This window comes from Trachemys scripta, chromosome 4, assembly GCF_013100865.1.
Source record: "Trachemys scripta elegans isolate TJP31775 chromosome 4, CAS_Tse_1.0, whole genome shotgun sequence".
NCBI classification, from domain to species: domain Eukaryota; kingdom Metazoa; phylum Chordata; order Testudines; family Emydidae; genus Trachemys; species Trachemys scripta.
Genome location: NC_048301.1, coordinates 97,684,823 through 97,699,538, shown reverse-complemented (window position 1 = coordinate 97,699,538; position 14,716 = coordinate 97,684,823). Strand labels below are relative to the sequence as shown.

The 14,716-nt window shown below is 40.0% G+C and overlaps 1 protein-coding gene across 3 annotated transcripts in view; it reads left to right on the top strand.

The window, feature by feature from the left end:
• Positions 1-2,445: 2,445 nt before the first annotated feature.
• Positions 2,446-14,716, top strand: part of IPO7 (importin 7) — a 46,533-nt gene continuing 34,262 nt past the window's right edge. Inside the window, exons 1-2 of one of the 3 annotated variants that reach the window (XM_034770046.1) lie at positions 2,446-2,640; positions 14,561-14,642. In XM_034770046.1, coding sequence (XP_034625937.1) covers positions 2,491-2,640; positions 14,561-14,642 — 232 coding nt within the window. In that variant the 5' untranslated portion in view covers positions 2,446-2,490. Of the gene's footprint in view, positions 2,641-8,174; positions 8,304-14,560; positions 14,643-14,716 lie in introns of those variants that run through there. The other 2 variants (XM_034770044.1, XM_034770045.1) reach the window with 2 other exon arrangements.

Here is a 14,716-nt window from a genome sequence, read left to right as displayed (position 1 = left end):
TCGCGGCTCCCACTGGCCGCAGTTCGCTGCTCCAGGCCAATGGGGGCTGCAGGAAGGACGGCCAGCAACTGAGGGAGATAAATTGCTAAAACCACCTTCAATCCCCCCTCAGTCCCTGGCACAAATTGGGGACATAGGCTCTGAACTGCGTTGTCTGGACAGTACCATGCAATCCAAGGTGGAGTCAACCACTTGTAGAACATAGTGGAAAAAAATCATGATTTGATAGAGTTTAAAACCAGAAGGGACCCATTAGTTCATCTAGTCTGCTGTCTGTACACCACAGTTTCTGGTTTTGATTTGAAGACATCAAGAGATGGAGAATCCACTACTTTCTTTGGCAGTTTGTTTCAGTGGTTAATCACACTCTGTGTTAAAAATTTGTTCCTAACTTCTAATTCGAATTTGTCTGGCTTCAGCTTCCAATGGTAGATTCTTGTTGTACCTTTCTCCACTAGATTAAAGAGCCCTTTAGTACCAATATTTTCTCCCTGTGAAGGTACTTACACACTGTAATCAAGTCCTCTATCTTCTTTCCGATAAGCTAAACAGACTAAGTGCTCTAATTGTCTCACTGCAAAGCATTTTCTCCAGCCCTGGAATGATTTCTGCAGCCCTTTTCTACACCCACCTCTCCAATGTTTCAACATCCTTTTAAAAATGTGAACCACAGAACTGTATGCAATATTCCAGTAGCAGACTCATCAATGATGTACACATCACCACCTTACTCCTACTCACCACTCCCATTTATACAACCAAGGATCCCATTAGCCCTTCTTGCACAGTATCACACTCAGGTTCAGTTGCTTGTCCACTATGACCCCCAAATAATTTTCAGAGTACCGGTAATTTCTTTCCAGGATACAGTGCCCCATTCTGTACATATGTTTTGTATTTCTTGTTCCTAGATGTATAACTTTGCACTGGGCTTTATTAACACATTTTGTTTGAGTACCCCCAGGTTATTCAGTGATCCAGATGGCTCTGTACAGCTGCCTTGTCCTCATCATTATTTACTACTCTGCGGGTCATCCACAAGTTCTATTTATATTTACTTTCAGATCATTGATGAAAATGTTGAATAGCGTCAGGCCTAGTAAGGATCCTTGTGGAACCTCACTAGAAACACCCCCTTTGATGATAATTTCCCACTGATAACTACTGTTTGAGATCTTGAGGTCAGACAGTTCTGAATCTATTTAACATGTTTGATAGCGTATAGTGCTCTTTTTTAATGAGAATGTTGTGCAGTACTAAGTCAAAAGTCTATTACATCTACACAATTACCTTTATCAACTAAATTTATAATCAAATTAAAGAATGAAATCACAATTGTTTGACAAGCCCTAGTTTTAATAAAATAATGATGACACTGACTGGCATTAATTGTATTGCTATCCTCCAATTCTTTATCAAATTAATCCTGTATCAGCTTTTGCCTCAGTTTGTGTGGGGTTGTCAGGCTAGTCATCTGGGTCATCTTGTTCACCTTTCTTGAATATTGGCACAGTATTAACACTTTTCCAATCTTGTGGAATTCCCCTTATTAAAAATTAACATAGGTGGGCCAGCAATCTGCTCAGCCAGTTTTTAGATCTCTTGGTGCAAGTTATCCGGGCCTGCTGATTAGAGAATATTTATCCCTCGTAGATGTGGTCTAACATCCTCCTAAGTTACTAATGGTCTCGCTTCTCAGCTCTCTATGAGCTGAGGGGTGAAAATATTATTGTTCTCATATGATATGAGTGCAGGGAGCCAAACCCTGGCCCCGCCCATGCTCTGCCCTCTCCCTCCTGCAGGTGCTCAAACTGGAGGGCGCTCAGCTTCACCTGAGCTGGGGGTGACCCAGCGCTGAGGCCAAAGGGGGGCTCACGCACTACCCCTGGGGCTGTACAGCATTATTCTATCGGTATGATCAAAAACAGAAAGAAATATACCTGAAGAAACATTCCTCCCCTTAAGCAACTGTGAGGCTTTGAGATATAAGGAAAGTCTTTCTCTACTCTCCAAATAAAGACTTAGGATATTTGGAGACAGCAGTTCTGACTGAAGGACTTTATGTGGGTCCAGATAGTTACATGCCCCCCATTTCTATAATATAGTAACCCCTCAAAATATTAATTTATCCTCTCAACAGTCTGTGAAAGAGAATAAAATATTCTCCACGTTTTACAGCGGAGGAACTAAGATACAGGGAGGTTAAATAACCTAAGGTCAATTGGACAGGGTTGCGGGGGGTGGGGGGAGCTCTGGGTGAGGAAGGTTCCCCCCACGAGGGCGGGGTTGGGGGGCACTCCCCATGTGTGGGGGTGCTCGGTTTGCCCGGCCTTGTGGGGAGGAGGCCGCTGCCCCGGACTACAGCTCCCGTGGTGCCCCGCGGCGGAGCGGAAGGGTCCCGCTGGCCGCGGCGCGGGGGTAGTTGCTCTATCCGGGGCCTTGGCGCTTCTCTTCCTTTCGCGCCGGCTGCCGCTGTGGAGCGGCGGGTCCATGTGCGCATCGAGCGGCGCTGCCCTGCCCTCCGCCTCCCCGCGCGCCGCCCGCCCCGGCCAGGCCATGGACCCCAACACCATCATCGAGGCCCTGCGGGGCACCATGGACCCGGCCCTGCGGGAAGCCGCCGAGAGGCAGCTCAATGAGGTGAGGGCGCAGCGGGGCCTGGGCTGGAGCAGGAGCCCGGCCGCCGGCAGGACAGGCGCGGGGCCTGGCCCGGAGGAGGAGGAGGAGCTCAGCTCCCGGGGCCGCAGCGGGGAGGCCTGAGGGGCCGCCGGCGGGGGCAGCGGGGCAGGACTCGGCCGGGGAGCGCTGGCGGGATCCTCGGGGCTGGGGAAGATTCCGGCCAAAGTTGGGGAAGGGGAGGCCGGGGCTGGGGAGTCTCCGGCCGTCAGCCGGAGCAGGAGGGGAGTAGCCCGGGGGAAGCGGCGCCGTGCGGGGCCCGCTGGGGAAGCCATGCGGAGGGGGAGGCGGCGGCATGGAGAGGTCTGTCTACTGGAGGGGCCGGGGAAAGGCCCCGGCAGTGCAGTGCCTCGCTTGATGTCGGGCTGCCTTCCTGCTCCGTCAGCATTGTCCTCAGCTACCTGCCAGCCCCGGACGTGGGTCTCTGCAGCCGCTTGGGCTGAGTGCCTGGGTCAACCCGCTGCTTGTCCCATTAGGAGCCATGACTCGGACAAGTCCGGTTTCCATGAGCTTCTGTAAAGTGTTGGTCGTGAGTCTGGGGAAAGGAAACCAAGCTGAATTATTTCCTAATTAAATTAGTCTTTAATATCACTCGGGTGTAGTTAATCCACATAGGGCCATAATGTTGAGTTGAAGTTTTGGGAGATGGGGAGGAAGGGATGTAACAAACTGCCACAAAATGTTTTTTTCAGCTGGTGGCAGAAAGCACCCTATTCTGCAGGCCAAGAAATGCACAGTTTCTCTAGTATCAGCAGTAAATTCTCTCCATTACCTTTTCTGAACACCAGTAAACAATTTGTTTGACAGTATAGGCTGGTGATCTTTATGGCTCCGAGGGTCTGCATTTGGGACCTGGTTTGTGGCCATCTGTATGAACGTTTAAAGACATCTCCCTCTAAATTTGAGAACTAGTAAGGAAAATTAAAAGGTGGAACTCCATTGCTTTGTGATTTAAATGCCACAGCTAGCATTTATTAAAAAAAAAAAAGTTTTAGATACAATTCTAGTATCTTGAAACTTTTTAATAATATTTAATCAGTTGTTTTTGACCCTCATAATTCAATATATGCAGCTTTGTTTTGCATGCAGTTGGAATATATATATAACTTATTTACATAAGTGCCAACAGTGTAAATTTATGTGCTCAATAAATTTCTGAAGATAAGGTTCCTGCTCCAGACGCTTGCACTCTCTACATGTTTATGTCTGATGGAGGATGGGATGCAATGGAAATAGCATGCATTATTTCCATGGCTTGGTTGATTTTTAAAAAAGTTTGGGTGACTTGTTTCAGTCCACGTAACTTGCTAACACACTTCCGTGCCAGAGGGATGGAGACTAGGACTTGTAGACCTTTTGGAAGAGTTGCATTTTAAGGGTTAATGTGAAGAAGGTGGTGTCACAGGGTAGACTTGTTGAGGGACTGGGCTGCCTGTCTGTTCTATACACTTGTTGACAATGTATTTGATGTGTATTAATCCTCAGTTCAAATTTACTTTTTTAATTTATTTTTGAGTAAAAGTAATACAGAAGACCACACAAGTTGGCTAAAATGAATATAATATAATATTATACACAAGTACATCAATATATATGGTAATTCAGTTCAGATCTACTTGTACTGGTATTTGCTGCAGGGTCCAAATTGTTGAGCATTCAGGAAACTTTTAGATCCTCTGGTAGTGGGGGACTCCGGGTAACAGACTAATATTGTTGATTGAGAAATCATGCTGACCATCAACTGACTTACTTTGTTCACTTTGAAGCACGACGGCCTACCAAACCGTATACAAGCGTCTCTGTAAAATCCAAATATCCCAGTTACTTTGAAATCCTCGGTCATTACTGCACCAACATATAATAAAATGGTGAATTCTTTTTAAATACAGGCTCACTGATAACTGAGAGAACTTTCCTGGTTAAATGTCATTATGTTAAGTCCTGATCCTACAAGCACTTATGCATGTGTGTAAGTTTACTTATATGAATGGTCTCTTATCTGAATAGTCAATTATGCATCTGTTTGTAGGATTAGGGCCTTAATTTGTAACCTTTACTCAAGTTGATGTTTTCTGCTCTATAATGAGCCTCCCTTTCTGCTGTAAAGATTAAACTGCTTCTAGCACTTGAATGATACAATGCAAGTGGCCAGCAGCTCACATACTTTTTAGTTTAATAATTCCTCCTGGCTGTCGTATTTCTCTATCTGATTTGGCCAAAATGGTTTTGATGGACTGATATGAGACTTTCTTTCTATACAAGACTTGAGAATTGCTCTTCCTCTTTCCTTTAAGAGACTACTTCTGATTTTACCTTCTGACAAGGGGAAGCAGTTTTCAGCAAGAGAATAAAGAATGAATTAACAGTCATAATTACTGTGAGAGCCAAATATTTTTACCAGTGCTCATCCTATTCTTGATATGCAATATATAAGAAGAAGGTATATGTACATAATTGCATAACCAGCAAATACATTATTTGAATATGATGTAACAAACATTTTATGAGACTTCTTTCTGAAGGAGGGAATGTCATCAGAGTAGGGGACTGAGAGGCAGATTTCTGGATTCTTCCACGCTTTGCTACTGAATGTTTGACCTTGGACAAGTAATTTAATCTCTTCTTGATTTTAATATGACTGACTTCATTGATTTTTATTTTTATTTTTTTTTTTGAGTCAGGGATTGACTGATTGCAGATCTCAAAGCACTTTACAGAGTTTGAAAGATGTTCTGTAAATGCAGAGATCTCTGAGGGTTCTAATCTGTTTCTCTTTTAGTCAATATTTGTGACTCTACTAGGGGAGATAAACTATTGACTATGATGCCACCAATAACCCGTTCCCCTGTCCTCCCCGGCCAGCTCTTCATCTCATTGAGTGTTAACTCTTATCTCAGTATCTTAGCAAAATAGAAACCTAGATCATAACCAGCTGTCTGAGGTTCAGTATGGGCAAAACAGAGGTAGTGCTTGTTGATAGAGGAGAGGGGAAATGCTTAGAAGAACTGGTAGAATCTTTTATCACTTCCATCATTAGAGGGCATCTGTCCCAAGTTATCAAGATGGTGTGTAACCTGGGTGGGTCCCAATAAACTTATCTTAGCAACCTCCCATCCAGCCAAGAAACAAAGTAGCTTCATTCTACAGGGACACTTAGGTTCTACTTGGAACTTGACCCTTCAAGTAAGCATATCAGAAAGGAGGAGGATGTGCTATATTCCCAACTAGGGCAATTTTGTACATTGAAAATGGTATATAAAAAGAGCTCAGATACTACAGTGATCAGTACCTCAGAAATGCATATGAAAATAAGGTGTTGTAAGAAAGCAACTATGGAAAGACAGTCGGTTGTATGCCCCTACTTCTAAACTCAGAACAGTCACTATTTTGGTAGCTGGTGTTCTCTGGCATGTTCTTCATTGTGATTCCGGAGAATGGTGATGGTTTGCTACTTGACTCTGTCAGACATACCTAACAAGATTAGCTTGTAATGTTAAAATACAAGAATAACTCAAATGCAGGTGTTATCATTAAGATGACCCGTCCAAATAATAGTCATACAACTTTTTTGTATGAGAACTTTCAAAAAATTACTGATTGCAATGCTACATAGCATTTCTTAACCCCAGTAACCTTTTGCTTTCCTTAATAAAATAAAAAAATAAAAATCTAAGTTTGTTGGGGAAAGTTCTTAATCTTTGTGGTGCTCTAGTTAAGCCACTCCTTTCAAAAGTCAGGCATAATCTGACGTCTCCTTGGTCTGAAATATACTATATAGAGTACCATACAATATTGAAGACTGGTCACCAAAGCCATACCCTCAGCCTGACAAAATAAACCAGTGTAAGTCAGGTGAGTAGCATTAATCTCCTGTTTTACACACACGTAAATGCCTTGATGCTGAAATAATTGTTTAAATAAAATTCTTGAGCCTAGACTGACTAGTGAAAGCTTTGGAGTAAAATGCATAATTTGCACATACAATCCTGCCTTTGATCCAAAGATCTCCAAATGCTGAACCCAAACGTTAATTAAGCTTTTTGGCATTCTAAAGTAGGGTAAGTATAGTAGTAGTCCCATTTTTCAGATGGGTAAACTCAGATGGTCTTAAGTGATTTGTCCACTATTGTCATGCAGCTAATCCGTGATAAAGCCAAGAATAGAGCAAAAAGGAGTCCTGGATACGTGTAATTTTCAAACCACTAAATCATGCTTTCTCAAGTGGCTTACTGTTATAAGGTGCACTTGCTTCTTAGTAACCATCGCATTTCCCCACTACTCAAAAACCAAAGGTGTCAGTACATGACATCGTGCCAAAAGGACTTTATCATATTTACCTTCCTTCCCTGGTATACGTTTCGGTGTACAATTTTTAAGAGGAAAAATCCTAATATTTATACTCTTGTCTAAGATGTTTTCTGTACTTAAAACTTTTATTGACACAGCTGTGTCAGTCAGGGGTGTGAAAAAAAAACTTCCCTGATCATCATAACTATGCTGACAAAACTTCCAGTGTAGACGAAGCTATGCTGATAGAAGAGTGCTTCATAGATGTGGTGTTCCTACACCGACTGAGAAAACATGTATGCTACATCTGCACTGGGGGGGCTGTGCTAGTATTGGCTTAGTAGTGTGGATTTAGCTTAGATTAGCTTGTGAAAAAGAAAGTTTGAAAATACTGTTGCAGGCCGGGTCAACACCTGAAATCCCCTTATGGACAGGAGGGGGCCAGAAGTCTGTCTTCCCTCGGGGTTGGGGTTGGGGCATACTTGTGGTCTTAACCTGAGTTTGCTATCTCAAGTTAACTAATAGTAGGTAAAATCCTTGTGAAGACAACGCATCTTGTAGTTTCCATGTGAGTTATCAGGTGGAGTAAAAGACAATGGAGTTGGCTAACTCTAGTTAAGGCTTTGTCTACACTAGCACTTTTGTAAGGGGTGTGGTAAACAATACCCCCTCCGACTGACATAAGTTTCACTCGCAAAAGTGCTGGTGTGGACAGAGCCTCCCCTGCTGACATAGCTAACGCTGGTCATTGGGAGTGGTTTAATTATCCCAGCAGGAGAGCAGCTACATGGGAGAACTTACAGCAGCACAGCTGTACCACTACAGCTGTGCTGCTGTACAGTTTGCGGTGTAGACGTAGCCTTGGACTGCACTTTTTTTTCCTCACAAAACAGGCTTCTGTACCTGCAGACTATTCTGATGAGTTAAGGCTGCAATGGCTTGCTTGGCAAGATCTGATGTGAATGTATGGTCTCTTTACAATATGCAGTGGTGTTGTAGCTGTGTCGGTCCTAGGATATTAGAGAAACAAGGTGGGTGAGGTAATATCTTTTATTGGACCATCTTCTCTCACCAACAGAAGTTGGTCCAGTAAAAGATATTACCTCACCTATCTCATGCTTGAATAGGTGTCCCGACACTGCTGCTTAGTAATGTTGCATATCTTACACTTTTTGTATGCAGCAAACAGTAACTTCACAAGAGAGACTAGATGGATACAACCAACTTGTGAAAAGATGAAATCAGAATGGCTTCAGCATCTTTTTAATGGCCAACTGAATTCTTCACCGTAATGTAATAATGTCTTGCTGTTTAAGGCTACCATTTCCGGATTGGTGAAGATAAGTGTTGTTGTTTTTTGTTTTGTTTTTTTAATTTGTTAAAAACACCAGTGTTCAGTGATGTGTTTATCTTGCTTGGAAAAGGTAAATAAAGAATTCAGTGTTAGAATACTTTGTAAAGCTGTGCTGAACTTTAAAAAAAAAAACACTGTTGCATCTCATTGTAAAATAGTTTACTTGCTCAACTAGTGGCAGAGACCATATAGATATGAAATAAACATTTTTAGCAGTTTATATTTACTTAATTTTGACCTATTATGCAAATTATTCATCAGATCTTTATTAAAATGTGGAAGAATATTTGTTTTTTGTTTACATAACTTGTGGTTCCAGTCTAGCAAAGTATGATACATATTTTATTTTTAAAAACAGTCCTTTGATTTGCTGCTTTGACTGTAACAATTTTGGAAAAATACCGTATGCAGTATGGCTTTTATAATAGCCTAAAATTTTCATGCTCCAAGGGAGAACAAGAAAGTTTGTTACCTGTCTAGCAAAAGTGAGATGAAGTTGTTGGGGGTTATCATTTAATATTCATAAAATATATTTTGGTATGAACTATATCCATTAAAGTTACATTTATCTTGTGGGAAAGTAATGCCTTTTCTCTGTACTACTTACCTCTCTGAAGTGATTTGCTTTCTATCATGTTAATTTCAGATTGAATTTTATAGGTGAGATTATGTAGCACACGTTACAGTTTTCTGTTTGTAATATAATTGAACATGTATGATTGTCAGGTAGGCAGGCACATATCTAGTGAATCAACTTTCTGAAATGTGCATGAAGATGTGTAGCCTCTGGAAAACTGATGCTAACAAACAGTGGGGTAGTATTTGTGGTCTGATCGAAAACATTCCTCAGCTAGAAAGGCTGAATGGCAAAGATTGCTCAGGGGAAAGGTCCCTGAATTCTTTGGCTCTTAGACAACAGTCATACCAGTGACACAGCATGTTGGAGTGGGGAAAGAGCAGTAGGTCAGCCTGACTATTAAGTGCTGTATTACTTGGTAGAAAAGGACAGGCTTTTATTACCAGAAATTCTGCTGCAATTAAACATAATTGTAATTCTAACTTCATTAATTTTTGTACATATTAAAATGTATGTAAACAAGGAAGATTAGAGCATGATAATACTAATTTGTCTACATTTTGCTGATGCCAATGACTTAGACTTAAGAATTTCTCCTGTTCTCTCTAAAATTTGAGCATTAAGTAGAAACACTTTTGGAAGCCTGCAATCTGTTGTTTTTCATTCCTGTCTTGGGTGATGTTAACTACTTGTGGGATATTTTATACCCATATCTGGCATTTCTGAAGGCTGTGGTAAGTGGAAATCTATAGAAACAAAATATTCTAAATTCAAACAATTGCCATAAGGGGGAATAAATAAATTTTCATGCATTCAGGCTATTACTGTTCGAATGTGAAATATTCTGAAAGTCAGATTTAATTTATGCCTGAATTTCCTCTCATTATTTTAATTTCTCATTCCCAACTTACCTCTTATGTTCTCAGATATTCCAGCTCATCCTGGGCATTCAGAACAAGAGAAGTCAATGGCTGTATAGAACAAGTGCTTAAAATACAGAGCGCTTTTTTTTTTTTTTAGCTCTTGTGTCAGTGAACAGGGACCCAGAATGCTGGGACACAGCCATTTGTTAGAGAATAAAAATACGGTAGGAGCTTAGAGATGGCTGCAACAGGCAAGTCTGTCCAAAAACTCTTATGCTGTGATCACAATGACTACCTCCAGTATATGGTTCTAATCTTAGTTATAGTATGTAAGGCCACTTATTGTATGAAATTTTATGAAGTATTCAGGTGCAACAGAATGATCCATTAGAATTATGAGTTTGTTTGGTTTTGTTGGTTTGCCTCAGACAGTTAGGCTATGTCTGCAGTTCAAGTTGGAGACATGCTCATGCTAGCTGTTATTCAGTTCACATGCTAAAAAACAGAATGTAGCCTGAGCAGTGGGATGGGCTAGCTATCCCCAAGTACCTACCTAGAGTCTTAGCTAGGCACGTACTTGGGGTAGCTAGCCCCTTGTGCTGCCATGGCTACATTCTATTTTTCATGCATTCGCTCGTTGAGAGCCTGCCTGAGTATGTCTCCTTGAGCTGGGAATCTCACCCCAATGTAGTCATACCCTGAGGGTGAAATCCAGTCCCTGTTGACATCGCAAAATTCTCATTGACTTTGGGCTTGTCTACGCTTGGATTTTATAGCACTCTAACTTGCTAGCTCGGGGGTGAAAAAAATCACCCCCCTGAGCGCAGCAAGTCTAAGCGCTTTAAAGCGCTAGGGTAAACAGGCTCCGAGCTCTGGGAGCCAATCCCCTCGTGGAGGTGGATTACCAGGAGCGCTGGGAGAGCTCTGCATGACCACACTCACAGTTCAAAGTGCTACTGTGGGAGCATTTCTGTGACAGTGTTTTTAAGTTTCCAGTGTAGATATGCCCTTTGTAGTCAATTTCATCAGGCTCCGCTCTTGTTGAAGCCAATGGAAAGACTTCAGTGGGTGCTCAATCAGCATCTTAAATGTTTGAATGTACTTGTTTGAAGGCTGTTTCTTTAATAAAGTAATGGAAAGCAAGGGGGAAACTTACTTGACTTCTCTGAGGCTAAATTTTCATTGGACCTACCAAAATGAGTCCTGTTAAGACTTAGCTGCATGTGTATTGATAATAATTAGGCAATGATTCTCAACATTTTTCACCCTGGAACCTACCTTCAATTTAGTAGTATGGGAAATATTGGGTTGTTGTGAAACACATCTTGAGAACCCAAATTTGATATAAAATGTAAATATTGATGTGTATCTATGTGTGAATTTAGTGCTCGTTAATTGCTTAGATTAGGAGAACAACTTGCATCTTTCATGCAGAGCCTATCTCACTACTGTGCTACTAGTGCAGCTACTTCAAGAATGAGCCTCTACTCTGCTAAAGGGAATCCATTAAATTAAAATTAAGGCCACTTTAGTTATGAATAAGAGTATCCGCATGGGTTTAATTTAGTTTAACTGAATTAAATTCATGCCTTTAGTTAGTTCAGATTAATTTTTGGAATGTTGTCCCCATCCCCTGATAGTCTCTAAAAATGATAAGGTGGCTGTGATGATTCTCAGGGTACCCAGGACTTTGAGCCACCTTGTTACCCTCTGCCTCCAGGCTAATTCTGAAAAACATTAAAAATGATTTCAGATTTCTGTGTAGTGTTTTGTGTGTGTCCATAGCAAGCAACTTGAGTAACCCAAATCACCTTTTACATAGATGGCATCACCTTGTGCATAGGCTAGCTTTTAAATAAAAAAAAAAAATTCTCACTGAACTCCCTGTTAGCAAAATACTTAATCATATGCCCAACTTTAAGCATGCGAGTAGTCCATTGACTTTAAAATTAGTCATGTGCTGCATTACCTTGCTGAATTAGTGCCTATTGCATGAGTCACTGCAATTGAAACGTACTACAAGAAAAGTACTTCAATTCCATCCATTTCCACAAGTGCAGTGACTAGAGAAATCTTAAACAGGTGCAGAAATTCATGTAATCAGATGATTAAACAAAAACACAACCTTTTTTGAATATAAACTAATATGCTTCATTTGATGACAAGCTCCACATCTTTAGGACATGGAGCTGTGGAGAGATAGGGGGCCATAGACCCTTAAACTCTGCAGTGTCTGTCATTCCCAATTACTTCCTATCTTTTCTTTCCTCTGTTCCTGTATCTTGAGCCCCTGGAATTTGTAGGAATAATGATTCCAGTGCACACTTTGTTTAAAAAGAAAAAAAGGACACTTGAGCTGTACGTAGTGGAGGCACTGTTTCTGTGGACTTCCACAGTCTGATATATATCACATGTAGATTTTGTGTCCCAATGCTTAGAATGTTCATGCATAAATTATATTTTTTTTAAATCTCCCCCCCCCAAAAAAACTTATTAACTTATGGTTAAATTTGCTTCTTAATATTGTTTAAAATGAAGGTGTTTAAAGTTTAAAAAAAAATCAGAACTCAAATATTAAAGTATGGAATTGACTAGGAAAGGCAAGTTGCATGAATATTCAAATATATGAATAAGTGTAAATGAATTTGTATCTAGAACATTTAGGAGATGTTTCTTTATGAAACTTGTCTAGAGAGAATGCCATAACTGGATAAACTAATCTGTTGATGTTGTAAATGCTTATAAGACATATTCATGCTGTTACTGATTATTTGATCGTATACAAAGAACACTTGGTCCTGATAAAAATGCGTTTTTCTTGATGGCTTTTTTATCTTGTGGAAGAGCTTGAAAATATTGGTTTATCATAATTTTATACTGTATTGTAATGAGGCATTATTTCATTTTGTAATATCCTAGGTAATGCCCTTTTAATGATCTTGAAGATGTTCATATTTTCTTTGCTTCATATAGGACGTAGCAAAGTGCATAATGTGGAGGTAACAAACATTTTCCTATAAAATGTAGGTGTTATGTTGCTTGATCCCAGGTGCACATCATTGATACCTGTGTACTGAAAAGCAGGTAAAGCCACTATATTGACTTATGTTATGCAAAGACAAGCAAGAAAGCAACATTTCACAAGTGGATAAAGGACAAAATCAAGGAAGAAATGTTTTCAAGTTGTAACAGGGTATTATAAACAAAGCCTTATATATTGTGTAGGTTTAAGTCAAGGTCACGTCCTCTCAGGGAATTTTCTTCTTTTAGTCTTTTCCAGTTTTTCATGCTGGGGTTAGGGGCATATAGGTCGCTATCATATTTTTTAACTTGGCTAATAATATTGAGAATGCATCCAACATTTAACTTTACCTACAAGAAATCAGTGTAGTGAAGAAAACTATATTCCTTTGAGGAGACTTATTGTGCATATCCTGCAAATTTTTTTACATTGCTGATGTTACTCTGTTTAGACTTCCATGCAGAAGCCAAGGTTCTGTAAGTTTGCCATTGTGCAATGTACTCTGATGTTGAGAATACAATTTCTTTTATGTTACAGAAGGCCACATTTATTGGTAGTGAGGTAATAGGGAATCACCAGTCAGTTGTGGTAAAAGAATGTAGTGCTTAGTTTAATAATAGAGTTGCAAACTGCTCAGATTAGTCTATCATGAATTCATGCCTTGATGAATCATCCATGTCTCAATGTAAAGGGAAGTCATTTGACATCCAGTGCCCCCTGTCAGCATTGCTTAAGAAGATAAAACTTTGGACTTATTGGAAAAATGGTTCCATGAATTTTAACAGCAAAGTGGACTTTGCCCAACTGCACGTACATGCAATAAGACAAGAAAATTGCCTTTATTTCTCCTTGTGTGTATCTTAAATTACATTAATCATCTCCTTTACTTAGGAAAGAGCTAACTTATCAGTTTCCTTTTTCTGAGAGCAATTATAGCTCATGTAGTCTGATATTAATAGACTAAAGTCTTATGGTTCTCTATTTGCGCTGTAGAGGTTCACACACTTTATCTAAACATTTAGGATATCATTTTTTAAAAACATTTTTAACGGAGGGTGATTTTATATAATGTTAGATATTCAAATCTTTCTTTAAACATGGCAGAAAATTAGGTTAAATATAGGTCTATAAGCAAAGGCTCTGTCTAAACACATCTTTAAAAATATGTTTTTAGTCTGGTTCAAATTTGTGTACACTCATAGCCTCAGGTCACAGTAGCAGATCATTGAATGACGAATGTTGGACAAAATCAGAGAATACTATGATGTTAGAAAATATGTACAGCCTGGCATCTCCAAATGCTAAAGAGATAAAATAATGACTTAGCACCACCATTCCATGCTGTCTTAATTCAGAATGCCAAGTTGTTATTTAATTACACAGTGTAGTTGTAGCTGTGTTGTCATGCTGTAATATATTTGTCCTAAACGGGATAATTTATTCTGTGGTAAAGAAATCTGATTACAGAAATCTGTTTCAGACACTGTGGGGGAAGGGGGAAAATGTACTCTTCAGTAAACAATAAGAATATCCCCCCACTATGTGATCTTCTGAATACATCAAACTCAAGGGGTTTGAAAGCTTTCATTTGTCACTTGATATTACAACGTAGTTTGAATTGCTGATGATATAATGATTGCATCACATGGTACTCAGACATTTTTGAAAATGTATTTACTTGGAGTATCCGGAAGCTTCAACGTTTTATTTGCAAGACATGATTGGTTTCCAATATTATTTTTTGACATCCGACTTACTTGGTTTTGTCTTCTGCTTTGCAGGCTCATAAGTCAGTGAACTTTGTTTCAACTCTGCTTCAGATCACTATGTCAGAGCAACTGGATTTACCAGTGAGACAGGCAGGCAAGTTTTCTTTTTCTTTATACTCAGAATGTTTACATACTGTATACACATTGCATACAAAAAAATGAAAATGA